The 14599-nt window shown below is 37.8% G+C and overlaps 1 protein-coding gene across 1 annotated transcript; it reads left to right on the top strand.

Annotated features, from left to right (window-relative positions):
* Positions 1-2370: 2370 nt before the first annotated feature.
* Positions 2371-14289, top strand: FH (fumarate hydratase; the record flags this gene model as incomplete). Its single annotated transcript, XM_009076450.1, has 9 exons — positions 2371-2505; positions 3512-3622; positions 6072-6248; positions 7012-7194; positions 8226-8391; positions 10185-10388; positions 11586-11713; positions 13678-13831; positions 14094-14289. Coding segments are annotated over 9 exons (1401 nt in total), but the record flags the coding sequence as incomplete, so codon positions are not given.
* Between the last annotated feature and the right edge of the window lie 310 nt (positions 14290-14599).

Genomic DNA, 14599 nt, shown 5'->3' with positions numbered 1-14599 from the left:
GAAAAAAGGAATAGGAGTTCTGAGCTGATTTAGCTATGATGGAAACCAGGTGAGCACAGGAGTTTGCCTTGGATTATGGCACAGTTGCCAGGTCTTCTTTTTGGTTCTGTACCCCACTGATGGGGAAATGGAGGGCTGATGTGGATGTGCTACTGATGCACCATTTTATAGCAGGAAGTGACTGCAGAAACTGCTTTACGTATGGCAACTGGGAAATTCAGCTCATAAAGCCACTCAGGAGGGTGAGTTCTGGCTGAGCAGCGGGGGGAGCATGTTTGCTAGATTCAAATTCAGACAGTGGCTCATGCAGGCTGCGCCATCAATCCAAAGGTAACACTGCAGTTCAGTTATTTCAGTATGGATGAAAAGTATCGCTTTGCTTTTTTTACCTAATGTCACTTGTTACTCTATGAATCAGCAAATGTCATTCACCTTACCCTGTTAACTCCATTGGAGTTTGCAAATTTGTAATGTGGAACTGGCTAGGGAAGTATTCTTTTTTTCCTAATGATTTCGTTGCTAAAAGGTACTTGTACGAGGATGTACTGATCCTGTTTAACTTTGTTTCATCATTGTTGACACTGGAATGATGTAAGTTTGAGGAATCAGTTGTGTAAGTGCTTTTTCATCTGAAATGTTACTAGTAGCTTAACTTTTTACCACTGATGATATTGAGGGCAGGGCTTGGAACTGAATCGGCTCTGCTTATCCGGCTCAGTGAAAGCTTGACATTGGCTGCTTACACAAGGCATCCAAATATCAAAAGCAGGAGTTTTGGAGGCTGTGCATCAGTGATCCCATCTGTTGGAATTCAGGAAGAATTTCTTAACTGAAAAGAGTGGTTAGGCATTTGAGTCACCATTCCTGGAAGTGTTCAGGAAACAACTGGATGTGGCACTTAATGCTAAGGTTTAGTTGCCATGGTGGTAACCATCACAAGTTGGACTTGGTGATCTTGGAGATCTTTTCCAACCTTAGTGATTCTATGATTTTCATATCAGGGTATTTCCTGAGTCTGTGGTTTGTATAACAACCCACTTTAGATCTTTCTTCTGAGTGCTTATCTCACCTTCCCTGAACTCACGTGGACTTCTTGCATCTGCAGCATCAGCTGGCAAGGAGTTTGGTCAGTGTGTGACTTGTGTGAAGAGCTGCTCCCTTACCCTTGCTTTGAACCTGACTTGTACTAGCCTAATGTTATGGCTCCTCTTTCTTGTACTGGAAGAGGAAGTGAGCAGCTAATACTGGTGCTTTTATTGACCTCAGTTTTCCTTCAATCCCCACGTTATCTCTTTTCTGAACAAAAAGGTCACTTTTGTTAAGAAAGTTGTTCCCTACCTTTCATCAACTTTATTGCCTTTCTTTGAACTGTTCCCAGTAATATATCTTTTGGGGATGAAAGAATCAAATCTGCACAAAGACCTCAAACTGTAGATGAATCATGGTGGCACAGCAGCGTTTCTTTTTTTGTCCTCTGCTTTTCTTAATAGTTCCCTGCATTTGATTTTCTTTTCACTGCATTGCAGCACTGACTTGACTCTCTTGATAGAGCTTTCCCAAGGACTCAGCCCTGAGGGTCATGGTTAGGTCAGGACCCAGCATTGTATATGTATATACCCTACCAAGGGGCTGGGATTGTTTCACTCTATACATGATAAAAAGTTGAAAAAGACTTATTTCCCTTCCTGAAGGCTCTGGAAGAAGGTAATCTCCTTTTCTAGGGAAGGATGAATACCTTTCTCACAGAAAATTGGGACTTTGCTGACTGAGGTGTGGGGAGAGGAAAAATAAACTGCTCTTGCTTCCTGTCCAGACCCATAATCTGTATTCCTGGTTTATTAGGCTAAAGAAGATAATTTGTGGTCAGTAACTTGGTACCGGGTTAGTCATTTGCTCCCTTCCAGTATTAAGTGTCACGTGCAGTGTGGATTTCAGATAGGAATTGTGCTACATGTATGTTGATTGTGTGGATGCTACCTGAATTCCTACCATGCTAGTTCTTCAGTTTGGTTTTAATAAAACACCAATTCTGCAAATTCTTAGCTAAGTTACCAGTTCTTAGATAAGGAGAAACAGGGTCTCTCATCAGGATGACTGTTTCATACAGTGGGCAGCCAAGGTCTCAAGTCTTGCACTGCTGCTTGTCACCAGTGGGTCAGTTCGGCTACACAGTTGTGACTTTTACTGAGACAGGTGCTTAAACCAGAAAAATGTTCTAACTTTGAAGATAAAATTAGTAAAATACCTAGAAGTAGCTGCATGTCTTTGGTCTGTAATTTTTCCCCTTTCTTGAACCTTTTTTCCTTCACTACCTGCTTTCAAAAATGATGTGTTGTTTACCAGTGTTTGAAATTTTTTCCTTTTCCACAGTCCACTCAAGAGGCTTTTAGGATAGAATATGATACCTTTGGTGAACTGAAGGTCCCAAGTGACAAATACTATGGTGCCCAGACCGTAAGATCTACCATGAACTTCAAGATTGGAGGTGTTTCAGAAAGGATGCCAGTGAGTAATTCAAATCTGTGCTCATTTCTTAAGTTTGTTTTGGATGTGGAAGTGAATACCTTTTTCTTAGACTTTTGCTGAAAGCATGGGCAGCTTTGAATTTTAATTCAGGATAGAAATTCCATGGCAACATATTCTTCTGTTGCAGAAATATTTTTTTGTTGCATTTGTTCCTGGTGAGACACTGGCACAGGTTGCCCAGGGAAGTGGTGGCTGCCCCAACCCTGGCAGTGTTCAAAGCCAGGCTGGATGAGGCCTTGAGCATCCTCGGCTAGTGGGGAGGTGTCCCTGCCCATGGCCGAGGGGTTTGGGACTAGATAATCTCTTGGGTCCATTCCAGCCCCTGAAATTCACCCATGGCCGAGGGGTTTGGGACTAGATGATCTCTTGGGTCCATTCCAGACCCTGAAATTCTATGATTTTAAATAAAATGAATATTGCTTGTGAATAATTTTTTTATTGTGCTGCTTAATTTTTTAATAACCAGGATGAATAGAAATCTATCTTTCATTTTTCCAGCGATGAAAAGCGAATGGAAAAATTAATGTGCTGTAGCATTTGTATTGTTTGTTATTGAGGGTGTTTAGCGTAGCATGAGTTGATACAAAGTTACTTTTTCACATGTAACTGTGCATAGATCATTAGTGTGTGTACAATGCTTTGTCACATAGTGATTTTCCATGTACCGAAACACGTTAGTTTTCCCTTAAAAGGATATTTTAGAAATTTAACCAGTGCAATTTTAATATATGTAGTCTTTGATACTCAGAGCATACCTGGACTTTCAAAGAAAGCTGTGCACTGTTCTCTGGACTGCTCAGAAGAATGTTACTGTTAATGGCAGCATAGGGCATGTGACCTGATTGCTCTCTGGTTTGATTGATGGACTACTGCTGGATTTAAGATCAGAAGGAGTTTGGTTTAGAGCTAGACATGCACTATAGATTCCTAACATGTCCTTTTGAGGGGAAAAATATGTGTATTTAAACTTACCCTTGTGTCTTAGGTTCAAGTTATAAGGGCTTTTGGCATTTTGAAGAGAGCAGCTGCTGAAGTAAATCAAGATTATGGTCTCGACCCAAAGATTGCTAATGCTATTGTACAGGCGGCAAACGAGGTAGGAACAAAGTGTTCAAATTACTAGAACTGCCTTCGTGTTTTTGTTAAGCTCTTGCATTTCTCAGATTGTTAGTAAATTTTGTTTTTCAGGTTGAGAAATCATTTACTTAATACAATGTTTTACTGTTTTACTTGTTGCATTGATAGAAATGATAGAATGTTTAAATGCATTTTGATACTTCAGTTATAAAAGCAGTGTGATTTTTTTTCCTCTCTATTAGGAATACTCATTACTTGCATAGTGTTGATGCTTACCATATGAAGAGTATAAAAGAATCTAGGAGGGAAATAGAATCTCAGTTCATTCAGCTAACCTGAAGTCTGACAGGCCAAGCAAAGCCTTGTTATGTTGAAAGTCTAATTTGTAAAGCAGTTGAACCTTGGTGATGTGAAGACCACCTGCAGTTGGAATAGTTTCTCTGTTCCTAGTCTATTTCCTCTTCAGGCTTAAGCTTCCTAGTAAATCTGTGCTTTATAAGTATCAGTTTTATTGCTACAGGGCACATGATGTGACAAACAGGCATCTCCTCTTTCTCAGGATAAATGCCACCCAAGTGCAGCATTGTGAATGACCATCATTTGAGGTGAGGGAATATCAGGTGTGTTGCTTTGTATAAATCAACAGATCTGTTTATCTAGAAGCATTTTTTAACAGAGCTTTCCTGGTCTGACTAGCTGTAAATATTTCAGTATTTGCAGAAGACTTATCCTCTTTCTACAAGTTCTAGCATGAAGACCCAATAGTTTTGGAGAACTTCAGAATACGTTCAGGCTCTTCTTGTGGTTTTTAGGGTTCCCCTAGTTAAAGGTGGATTAAAAGTTTTGGTGGCTAAAGGCCATGTAAGTTCTGAAACTTGTTTGGGGCTTTTTTGTTGTGTTTTGTTAACACCCCTGCAATATTGTCCTTTTCCCTTACCTCCAAAATAATTTTCTCATACAACTTAAAAGAGGTAAATCAAGAAATCAAGTTACTCTTGGAGGTGGGAACTTTGCTGCAGTATAAGATGGGAAATACATAAGATCTTTTCCTGAAAAGTATGTTTGTTTCCAGGAGGACTGATGTATTCTGATAATCTGGAGATGGTAATCTAGCCTCATAGTTGTGACAACAGATCCTTTGTTTTTCTGAGGCTAATATGCATGGGGGTGATACTTATGGGCACAGATTTTGATGCTATCACAAACGCATATTTAGAAAACTCTGTGAATATGTAAATAATTCAACAGGCTCCAAAGAGTTTAAATCATACAGAACAGTGTTTGTACCTGCTGGTGTGTTTTGATTTGAGATGGTAGATGTCACAGCCTGCCTACAGAAGATGTAAGTTGGTATAACCACCTTTGCCTTATCAGGACCTTATTACCATGGGTAATCAGCAGGTCAATACATATGAATATTTTTAAGTCCCTGTGATTCTCTTGCTTGTTTATACCTGTAACATATTCAGTTACAGCTGAGGTACAGTGAAGACAGTTACAAGTCTTTTTTAGGCACCTCTCAATTTAAAGCCATGTAGCTCCAGGGTAGTACTAGGCAAAGCATACCTTACAGGGAGGAGGTGTTTGATACTAGCAGCCATCTGCTGGCTCATTTCATTGATGCAAAATGTAGACAGGTCTAAGAGGTGTGGAACGTCCTGATATGAAATCTGTTTCGTGAGAGATGTCAGAGCCCAATTACACAGATTTCATGCACTGCATGTGCAAAAACACCTCTTCTGGGGGACTGCTTCCCAAAGGAATGGACTTCTGAATGCCTCTAATTAAAATTGTTCTATAGCTGTGCTCAGCATATGTGGTGAAACTCTGCAGCTGTTGATCTTGATTTCCTAGGAAAAGGCAGAAGTGCACCCATGATGAGGAGTTTGTAAACAGCTAAGCCCTGTTGAAATGGTCAGAACTGAAAGAGACACGACACTGAATCAATACCCTGAAGCACCTTACGAGTTTGATTGAGAAAGTACTTAAGATACTTCCCTTGCCTTGGAGATCTTACTAACCTGAGCAAATACCTGTGGCAGGGAGAACCAGCACCTAATACCTCTAGTCCTATCCAGGAGGATTAGAATTCAAATGACTTTAAAATTTGGTTAAGAGGTTGATGGGTTTGGACTTGTAAAATCATCTGCATTATTTGGGAAAGAGAAGATATAACTCAAAATACCTCCTAAAAATGTCTTCTTTCTATGACTGTAGAACATGTAATCAAATTCTATATACCTCTGTGTTTTACAATTCAGTATCTTCATAAAGACAAATGGGTTTTTCCCCCCCATTTAATGGCTGGTATTACAACTAATGCTCTCAGTTATTCTGGTATAAATTCACTATTTTTATATGTAGATTTAAAATACAATGGAGAGCATTATTTTAATTATAACAAGCTCAGGTTTATATTGGGCTTTTTTTTCCTGGTAGAGCAACTTTTCTTTCTTTTTCCATTATAGGTAGCTGAAGGAAAATTAAATGATCACTTCCCATTGGTGGTGTGGCAGACTGGATCTGGAACTCAAACCAATATGAATGTCAATGAAGTCATCAGCAATAGAGCCATTGAGATAATGGGGGGCACACTGGGCAGCAAAAAGCCAGTACATCCAAATGATCATGTTAACAAAAGTCAGGTTGTTATACTTCTATTATACTTATTTTGGTTTCAAAAGTTTTGGGTTCTTGAGTTGTGCATATAAGAGAACTCAAAATTCACTGTTTAGATTTTAAAAAAAGTTTTGGCAGCTTTGGAAACAATTTTCTAGGTTTTTTTCCATTTAAGTGAAGTTTAAGATGTTTGTTGGTAACAATATGAGCTTTTCAGATTAGAAATTTTGAACTCATTCATGACAGATAAGGTCATACATAGTGTGTTGGGCAGAGGTGGCCTCGTTACAACCACTGCTGCTGCAGACAGTCTCTAAAGTTAAATATTGATCCAGTTAATACAAGTCGGATCATGGTAGACATTTTTATTATACTTTACTCTTAAACTTCAGCTAATCTGAAAGAAGTATTAAACCACTGACTTGGTTGTTTCCCTTCCTGGTTTTTTGTGATTACTCAGTATCCAGTCAACTATGGATTTAACATTATCAGAGAACAGATAGGTGTTTTAAAGTCACCTACAATTCCTTTGAAATCATCTATCCATTTATTGCCCATCTGTCATAACTACTAATTATTTAAATTTTCAGTTTAAATTTCTGTGGGTACAGTTATAAAAAGTGGATTTATCAGTAAGGGATTTGCCTTATGGAACATTCCTAAGTTGCTTACTCATAGCTTAATTTCTAATTTGTTTATAAAATAAAGATGATAAAGCCATACATGTACATTTTATGGCAACAACGTTGAGAGAAGGTTGTAAATAAGTTTCTTGAACTTTCTTCACAGAGTTCAAATGACACTTTCCCAACAGCAATGCATATTGCAGCTGCCCAGGAGGTTAATGAGGTGTTGTTACCTGGACTCAAGAAGCTACAGAATGCACTGGAAGGGAAATCCAAAGAGTTTTCCCAAATCATAAAAATAGGACGCACTCATACGCAAGATGCTGTTCCACTTACACTTGGGCAGGTAAAAACCAGTAAAATTATTCATTTCTTTGGAAAATTCGTGTAAGTGTATTGGAGGAAATTGAGGCAAACTTGAGAATGCTTAAATGAAGTTCATAGTTTAAGAGAAATTATAGAAAACTGGCTGAATCTCAGTCTGAGTGTTTTCAGTCTGTACTGGCATTTGCTGGATGTACTCTAATAACTACCTCATAAATGTTACTTTTTTATATGTGTTTTATGTCTAACAGTAGTAAGATATAAATGATTTTAAATGATGTTTCATTACCAAATAACACAATGTGATTTTTCTGTTACACTGGCATTGCAAGGAAGAGGCAGTTGTAGTGTGAAGTCCCTAAACTTACAGGAATGAGGTTTTGCCAACACACAAAACAACTAAGTATTTTGAATGAAAATCTTTGATATGTGATTTTGTGTGTGTATATTTACATATAAAAGATAGGAAATCTTACCATATGGTCAAGAATGGCTTATATTACAGTAATTTGGTAATGAATTAAACTGAATTGATAAAAATCCAGATAAAGTTTGTGGATTTTTTTTCCAAGAATGTAGTAACTAAAATTAAGTGAACAAAGCCCAAGATCCATTTCTGTATTTGTACTTTGAGAACATTAGTTTAATCTGGGAGCTGATTTACTGTGGATTCAGATCCTACTAAGTACACAATTGAGGTAAAAGGCAAGAGAAAGATGCATTATGTATACAATTTTACATATGTTTTATGTATAATGGTTTGTAGTGCTGATTTACTGTGGATTCAGATCCTACTAAGTACACAATTGAGGTAAAAGGCAAGAGAAAGATGCATTATGTATACAATTTTACATATATTTTATGTAATGGTTTGTAGTATGGGAGCAGTCTTCTGATACATGTATACTTTCCCTCTAATGAAAACATGCTAAGATTTAGCATTTGTGTAAAGTTTTAGTGCCTTGTCCAATCATATTAAAAATCTAAATGATTCTAGATGCTTTTTCTTCGTTCTTGTCTTATTGCTTTATTTTGCCCTTCTTTCTTTCAAAGGAATTTAGTGGCTATGTGCAACAAATTAAATATGGTGTGGCAAGGATTGAGTCAACCATGCCTAGAGTGTATCAGCTGGCAGCTGGTGGGACTGCAGTTGGCACAGGGTTAAATACAAGGATTGGCTTTGCTGAGAAAGTTGCTGCTAAAGTGGCTGAACTGACAGGTGAGGAATGATATTTCAGAGTTATCAGTAAAGCAGTGCATGTAACATACAGTGAAATCCAAACTGAATCTTTCCGTTTCCATAATTCTGATAAGCTCAAGTTGTATTTATATTTTAGCATCAAACTTTGTTAATGCCATATGTTATATCCCTTCTACTTAGTGTTTCTTGTGCAATGTATTTTTACAATTAGTGCATTGTAAGTGATTGAAATTAGTGTTTTCCATTAGTGCATTGTAAGTGATTGAAATTACAGTGTTTTCATGAGCAAGGCTTATTGGATATGGATACAGCTTCAGGCTTCTATTATTAGCCCAACTATAATTTTTCTGTCTTGATCTTTTCTCCTCTGGCTCTCTTAATTTACAGTGACTTGGCAGAGAAGAAGGGAAAAACCCTCCAAAAGCCACTGTGGTTTTTTTCATGTGAAAAAGTAGAAGTTAGCTGTCTGACTTTTTTTTATGCTGTCTTTATAGATCTTAAAACTTAATTTACAGTGCCATTGAGGCACTGTAAACCAGATCCTCTATGACAGCTTTCAGAATGCCCACAACCAAATGTGTACATCTGTCATTTACATTTGCTGTAAAATTAGAAACTGCTTTTCAACAGTATTTTTGTTTTAATTGATCTATTATTCACTGTCTTGTAGAGGATCAAGACTCTCTTGTACCCTGAGAGGGAAGAAGTAAATAGTAAACAGCTGTGAGAAGCAGTACAGGGCATGTTTTGGTGGTATTAGGAAGCTCTTGCATCTCAACCTGGGCAGGTTGTACAAGTTTGAAATAAGCAGGGCAGACTCCTGGAAGCTCCACGTGTTCTTAGAGAGGATGTTTATTGGTGAGGACAAGAAGAAAGGTTTGGATGAATCTCTGGAGCTGAAAAGGCAGCTGTGCAATTCAGAAGCTCTTGCAAATTGGGTGGGATTTGGTGTTTTTCAGGAACTACAAAACACTAGAAATTATGGGGGTTATGCTGCACTGCTTTGAACTGGTGATAAAAGCTCAGATCAGTAGTTCTGGGGGGCAGAAGTCCAGCCACAGTTAGTCCTTAGTGGTGTCTGTTACCGCTCAGAGTGTTGTGCTGGGACTTCCCTTCCAGGGCAGTCCTGAAGAAATGTTCTTCGTTATGGAACCTAGGTTTAAATCTCAGGCATTTGCAATTAACATAAACAGAGCTCTTGCTTCCATTGCTCCTGTGCTCTTGCTGTTGGCAGACATCCTCCTAAGCCTGAACCAGCTTTCTTGTGTTCTGGATGGTTTATTGTTCCCTTACAGTGCTGATACTTGGGATGTATCTTTTTTCTTTAAGTAGCTAATTACATTGTGATTACTTCTTACCTACCCTAATGTTGCACTGTTCTGCAAAACCCTCTATTTTTATATCTGAGAGAAAGCATCACAGCAATTGACAATCTAAAGAATCTAACTTGATTTAATGCAAGAAATGCATAAGTCTGGGCTAACTTCTGAAAGATTACTGACATTCACAAAATACTGTGGTGCAAAAGTAATGCTTAGCATGCAACAAGTATGAAAGCTTGAAATTTGTACCTTTGTTGTGGGTAGATGATCAAATTTCATACTTTTCTATATTTTAGTGGCCTTTTTTGTGTCTTTCATATTGAATTTGTTTAAGAAATATGTTTATGAGGAGAGTTATAAGGAAGAAAGATGATTTTACAGTGTTATTAATTTTTATTTTTTATTAAGCTAATTATGTATTTGATTTTTGTGGTTTATGTCTGCAAGGAAGTGCCTCAATGGTTTAGTATTTTCACCTCCTCCCTGTAGGTTTGCCTTTTGTCACTGCTCCAAATAAGTTTGAAGCCCTTGCAGCTCATGATGCTCTAGTGGAACTCAGTGGAGCCATGAACACGGTGGCATGTAGTCTGATGAAAATAGCTAATGATATTCGTTTCCTGGGGTCTGGACCACGCTCTGGACTAGGAGAACTCATCCTGCCTGAAAATGAACCAGGAAGCAGCATCATGCCAGGTACAGAGAAAACACACTAGAAAAATTGCATGTCTCTTCTTCTTTTGGACCCCTGTCTCTTAACAGATGTCTGCCAAACACCATCAGAAATGTTACTAAGTCCATGATTCAATTCTTCTGTTAGTTTTTATCTACTGCCCTATTTTACCAAAATTCATGTTTGTAAAAATACTTGCTTGCACAGCTGTGTGCTGGCAAGTATATGGGGAAGAGTAGTATCTGTAAGCATATGAACTTATTAGTATGGCATACTTCCCAAACCCTTTTAGAATTGCAGGATCTCTACAGTTCTTATGTAAAGACTTTCCTAAAACAATATTTAATCTATGAATTCTAGCAATATGGTGATGTCAAATGACTTCTGTCATTACCTCCTAGCATGATTAGTACTATGTACTCACATTTTGCCTTCTTCAGTGATCCCATTGTATGGGAGGATAAGAAAGGAAGGAATAATATTAGTAATCATTTCTTCCCTCTCTCGTAAAAAAGTCTGTGTATATGAATATTGTACATTCAAAACTATTTTAAGCATGTTCTTCCTGTATGATGAATTATAAAAGAAACAGGCCATGAGCATATTTGACTTTAAAAAAGCTAATAATGAATGTTAGCATTATTTCTAGACATTAAATCAACCATAAAACTTAACTGTTAGGAGACCATTCTAACTTGGTGTGTTTGTTGTTTTTTTGGGATTTTTTGTTTGTTGGGGATTTCTTTTTTTCTGACAAAGTGTATTGATTTTATCACAAAGTAATTCTAACAAGTTAGTAATAGTTTTCTTAAGCTGACCAAAATTTGGTAGTCATCTCCCAGAAATGCCTACTCACATGAGTAAAGACAGGTTATAATCTCTTGATTATTAAGAACTGTGGTAATTAACAGCAGTTTAGCTCATGCACATTGATCAAGCTCTAAAAGCCTTGGTAGATTGCTAAAGCAGCCATAGCTGTTCTAAAAATCCCAGCTGAAATACTGGTATAGTACAGTAAGTTTTATATAATTTATGGAAATACTTTATTCTCCGTGGTGCACAGATACAGATGAGTAAGGCTTGTTACTTCCTAGAAAACATTCTCCATTGAATGTGATTTGGTAAATGAGGATGCTACTGGTGTCTGCCTGGTGGTGATTGCTTGCTTGGTTGGTTTAGTTTTCCCCTTGGTAACCTTTTTCTCTCCCTTTCACATGCAGGGAAAGTGAACCCTACCCAGTGTGAAGCTGTAACCATGGTGGCAGCCCAAGTTATGGGAAACCATGTTGCTGTTACTGTAGGAGGAAGCAATGGACACTTTGAGCTGAATGTCTTTAAGCCCATGATGGTAAGTTCGCAAAGTTTTAAATATCTAGGACTTTTAAAATAATTGTACATTCAGATCATTCATGACCAAAAAAAAAACCTCCTCAACTAATAATTGGTTAATATAAGCAGCAGAAGCTAATAAACGGTGAGAACAAATTTATTCTTTTGTTATTTAGGGAACTGGCAATCATTTTTACATCAAACTATCTTATGCAGATAAGGTTTTATCTGAAGTATGTATGCTTCTCATCAGCCTGAGGAAGCAGAGAGAGAGGAACACAGACTGAGACTAAATTTTGTATAAAGCCAAAGAGAATTTGCTATTTTAGCTAAAAATGAGGATTTTTCTTTATCAGGTATCTGTTACTGATTTCTGCTACTGATTTCTACATACCAAAGGATTACATGCTTTGGCAAGTGAGGCATGTAAAACTGTAAATGATTAGTCTATACTTCAGTACTTAAAATAATGTCTGCCTTCTACAGTGTGAGTAGGATACACCGAGAAGCTGCTGCTTCTGTATATTTAATTTTAAAAAGTTGAGTTAATGGAGTGTTATAAATCACTTTGTACGGAATTTTGGGTGCTTTGACACCAAGTCAGAATTCTTATTTTCTTCTCTGGACTATCTACTTTGGGTGTTGTTCGGGGATTTTTTTTTTTGGTTGGTTGTTTTTTCTTTCTTAAAACCAAGAAGGAAAATTAAACAGAGGACAATTAAAATTGAAGACAAGAACATAAAAAAGGCATGAAATCGGAAAATTTTTCAGAACTGTTTATAAGATTTTGAAGGAATAACATAGAGGTTAGGGTGGGGATTATAGTTTTAAAAGAGTTAAGGTGACTTGCAGAAAAAAATGCTAATGCTAAAGAGAAATAAAGGGAAAATTTTTGAGGTTTTGTTGTCTTGTTAGAAGAAGCACAAAGGAAGCAGCATGTCATATGTTATTTTTCTGCACAGCCTGTACTGACTGATACTGCTTTTTTTATTATGCAAGTTACAAATGATTGAAATAAAATTTATATTTTACAATAAAGGCATTTTTTTCTGTCTTCATTACTGTGTCGGCTTAGGGTAGTGGGTTTTTACTGCCAATGTGAATATATTTATGTATCTGAATAATATATTTATTTTAAGCATATAGCACCTGGTTTAGAAGAGGAAAAAATCATATGGAACAGCCAAGAGCTATAGATAGATTTGGTAGGAACGGGCACCTCTCCTAAAATGTAGCACGTTATGGATTGTCAGAGAAGGCAACTAATATCAGACATTACTGTACTTTATATTTTTTAGATGTCTTCTTGTGATTGGTACCTGAGGGGGGAAATGACAATGATTCAAACACCTATATGTGGTTTTTACTTGATTGTTTGTGAACTGGTGTAACAAAATGATTACACCTCCTGTGGTCATCTTTACACAAGAGCTGTGCTATTGAATGCTTCTCACAAATTGCTTAAAACAGGAGTGATAGAGCTTGCCCTGCAAAAGGAGAAGGGTGTACTATCTACTGTACATCTGTTCTACAAAGAGAATCATACAATGTTAAGTGTTGGAAGGGACCTTAAAGATCATGTAGTCGCAATCCTCCTGCTGTCTGCAGGGACACCTCACGCCAGACCAGGTTGCTCAAGGCCTCATCCAGCCTGGCTTTGAACGCTGCCAGGGTTGGGGCAGCCACCACTTCCCTGGGCAACCTGTGCCAGTGTCTCACCACCCTCACAGTAAAGAATTTCTTCTTAATATCTAGCCCAAATTTCCCCTCTTTTGATTTGTTCCCATTGCTCCTTGTCCTATGAAGTTCCTGAAGAGCCTGGTTTTGGCTATGCTCTAAGCCTCTTTCAGATAATGGAAGGAAAATAGCCTGTTATATAAGCTGATATTGCAGGGGGGACACTGGTTATGAACAAATGTGCCAGAATGCGCAGCTAGTAATATCTGATTGTAATAATTGGTATTTTTTTCTCTGTATTGTTAGATTAAAAATGTTTTGAACTCTGCAAGACTTCTTGGAGATGTGTGTGTTTCTTTCACCGACAACTGTGTTGTTGGAATCCAAGCCAATACAGACAGGATCAACAAACTGATGAGTGAATCTCTGATGTTGGTTACAGCACTGAACCCACATATAGGTAGGTTTAAGGCTCAGAAACTTCTCAAAACGTTGTACTGAAACTTTGATTTAAATGCACAGAGACCAGAGTAGCAGAATTTACCTTCCCTTTAAGTAAGAAGTTGGTGTAAACATTCGGTGTATGTTTACTTCTAGTTAAGCAGCAATAGTAATGCCAGGGAAATAATTCTCCAATGACCCAAGTGTCTCACTTTTTCCTCACTTCTGTAGAATATTCTAAAGTTGCAAATGGCTATCTTGTTGGTTTTGTTTTGTCACAGGATATGATAAAGCAGCTAAGATTGCCAAAACTGCGCACAAAGAGGGGACAACACTAAAAGAAGCTGCTATAAAGCTGGGATTCCTTACATCAGACCAGTTTGACCAGTGGGTGAAGCCTAAAGATATGTTGGGTCCTAAGTAACGTCTGTACAAAAAAAGTGTTCTTAATATAAAAAATAAATAGAACAAATATGACATACTTTTGTTTCACATGTTTTCTTGGTATTTTTAACAGATCAGATGAACTGGGGGTGATGGCAGCCTTCAATGATGAGGCCACAGCATTGGTGGATGGGGCAGAGCAACTGATGTCGTCTGCCTGGACTTATGCAAAGTGTTTGACACTGTCCCACATGACATCCTTGTCTCTAAATTGGAGAGACATGGATTTGATGGGTGGACCACTTGGTGGATAAAGAACTGGTTGGACGATCGCACCAGAGAGTTGTGGTCAGTGGCTCATTGTCCACATGGAGACCAGTGATGAGTGGTGTCCCTCAGGGGT

The sequence above is a fragment of the Acanthisitta chloris genome, unplaced genomic scaffold, assembly GCF_000695815.1.
Source record: "Acanthisitta chloris isolate BGI_N310 unplaced genomic scaffold, ASM69581v1 scaffold42346, whole genome shotgun sequence".
Lineage (NCBI taxonomy): Eukaryota > Metazoa > Chordata > Aves > Passeriformes > Acanthisittidae > Acanthisitta > Acanthisitta chloris.
Note: the sequence above shows the minus strand (reverse complement) of the source record. Positions and strands in the feature narration are given on the sequence as shown.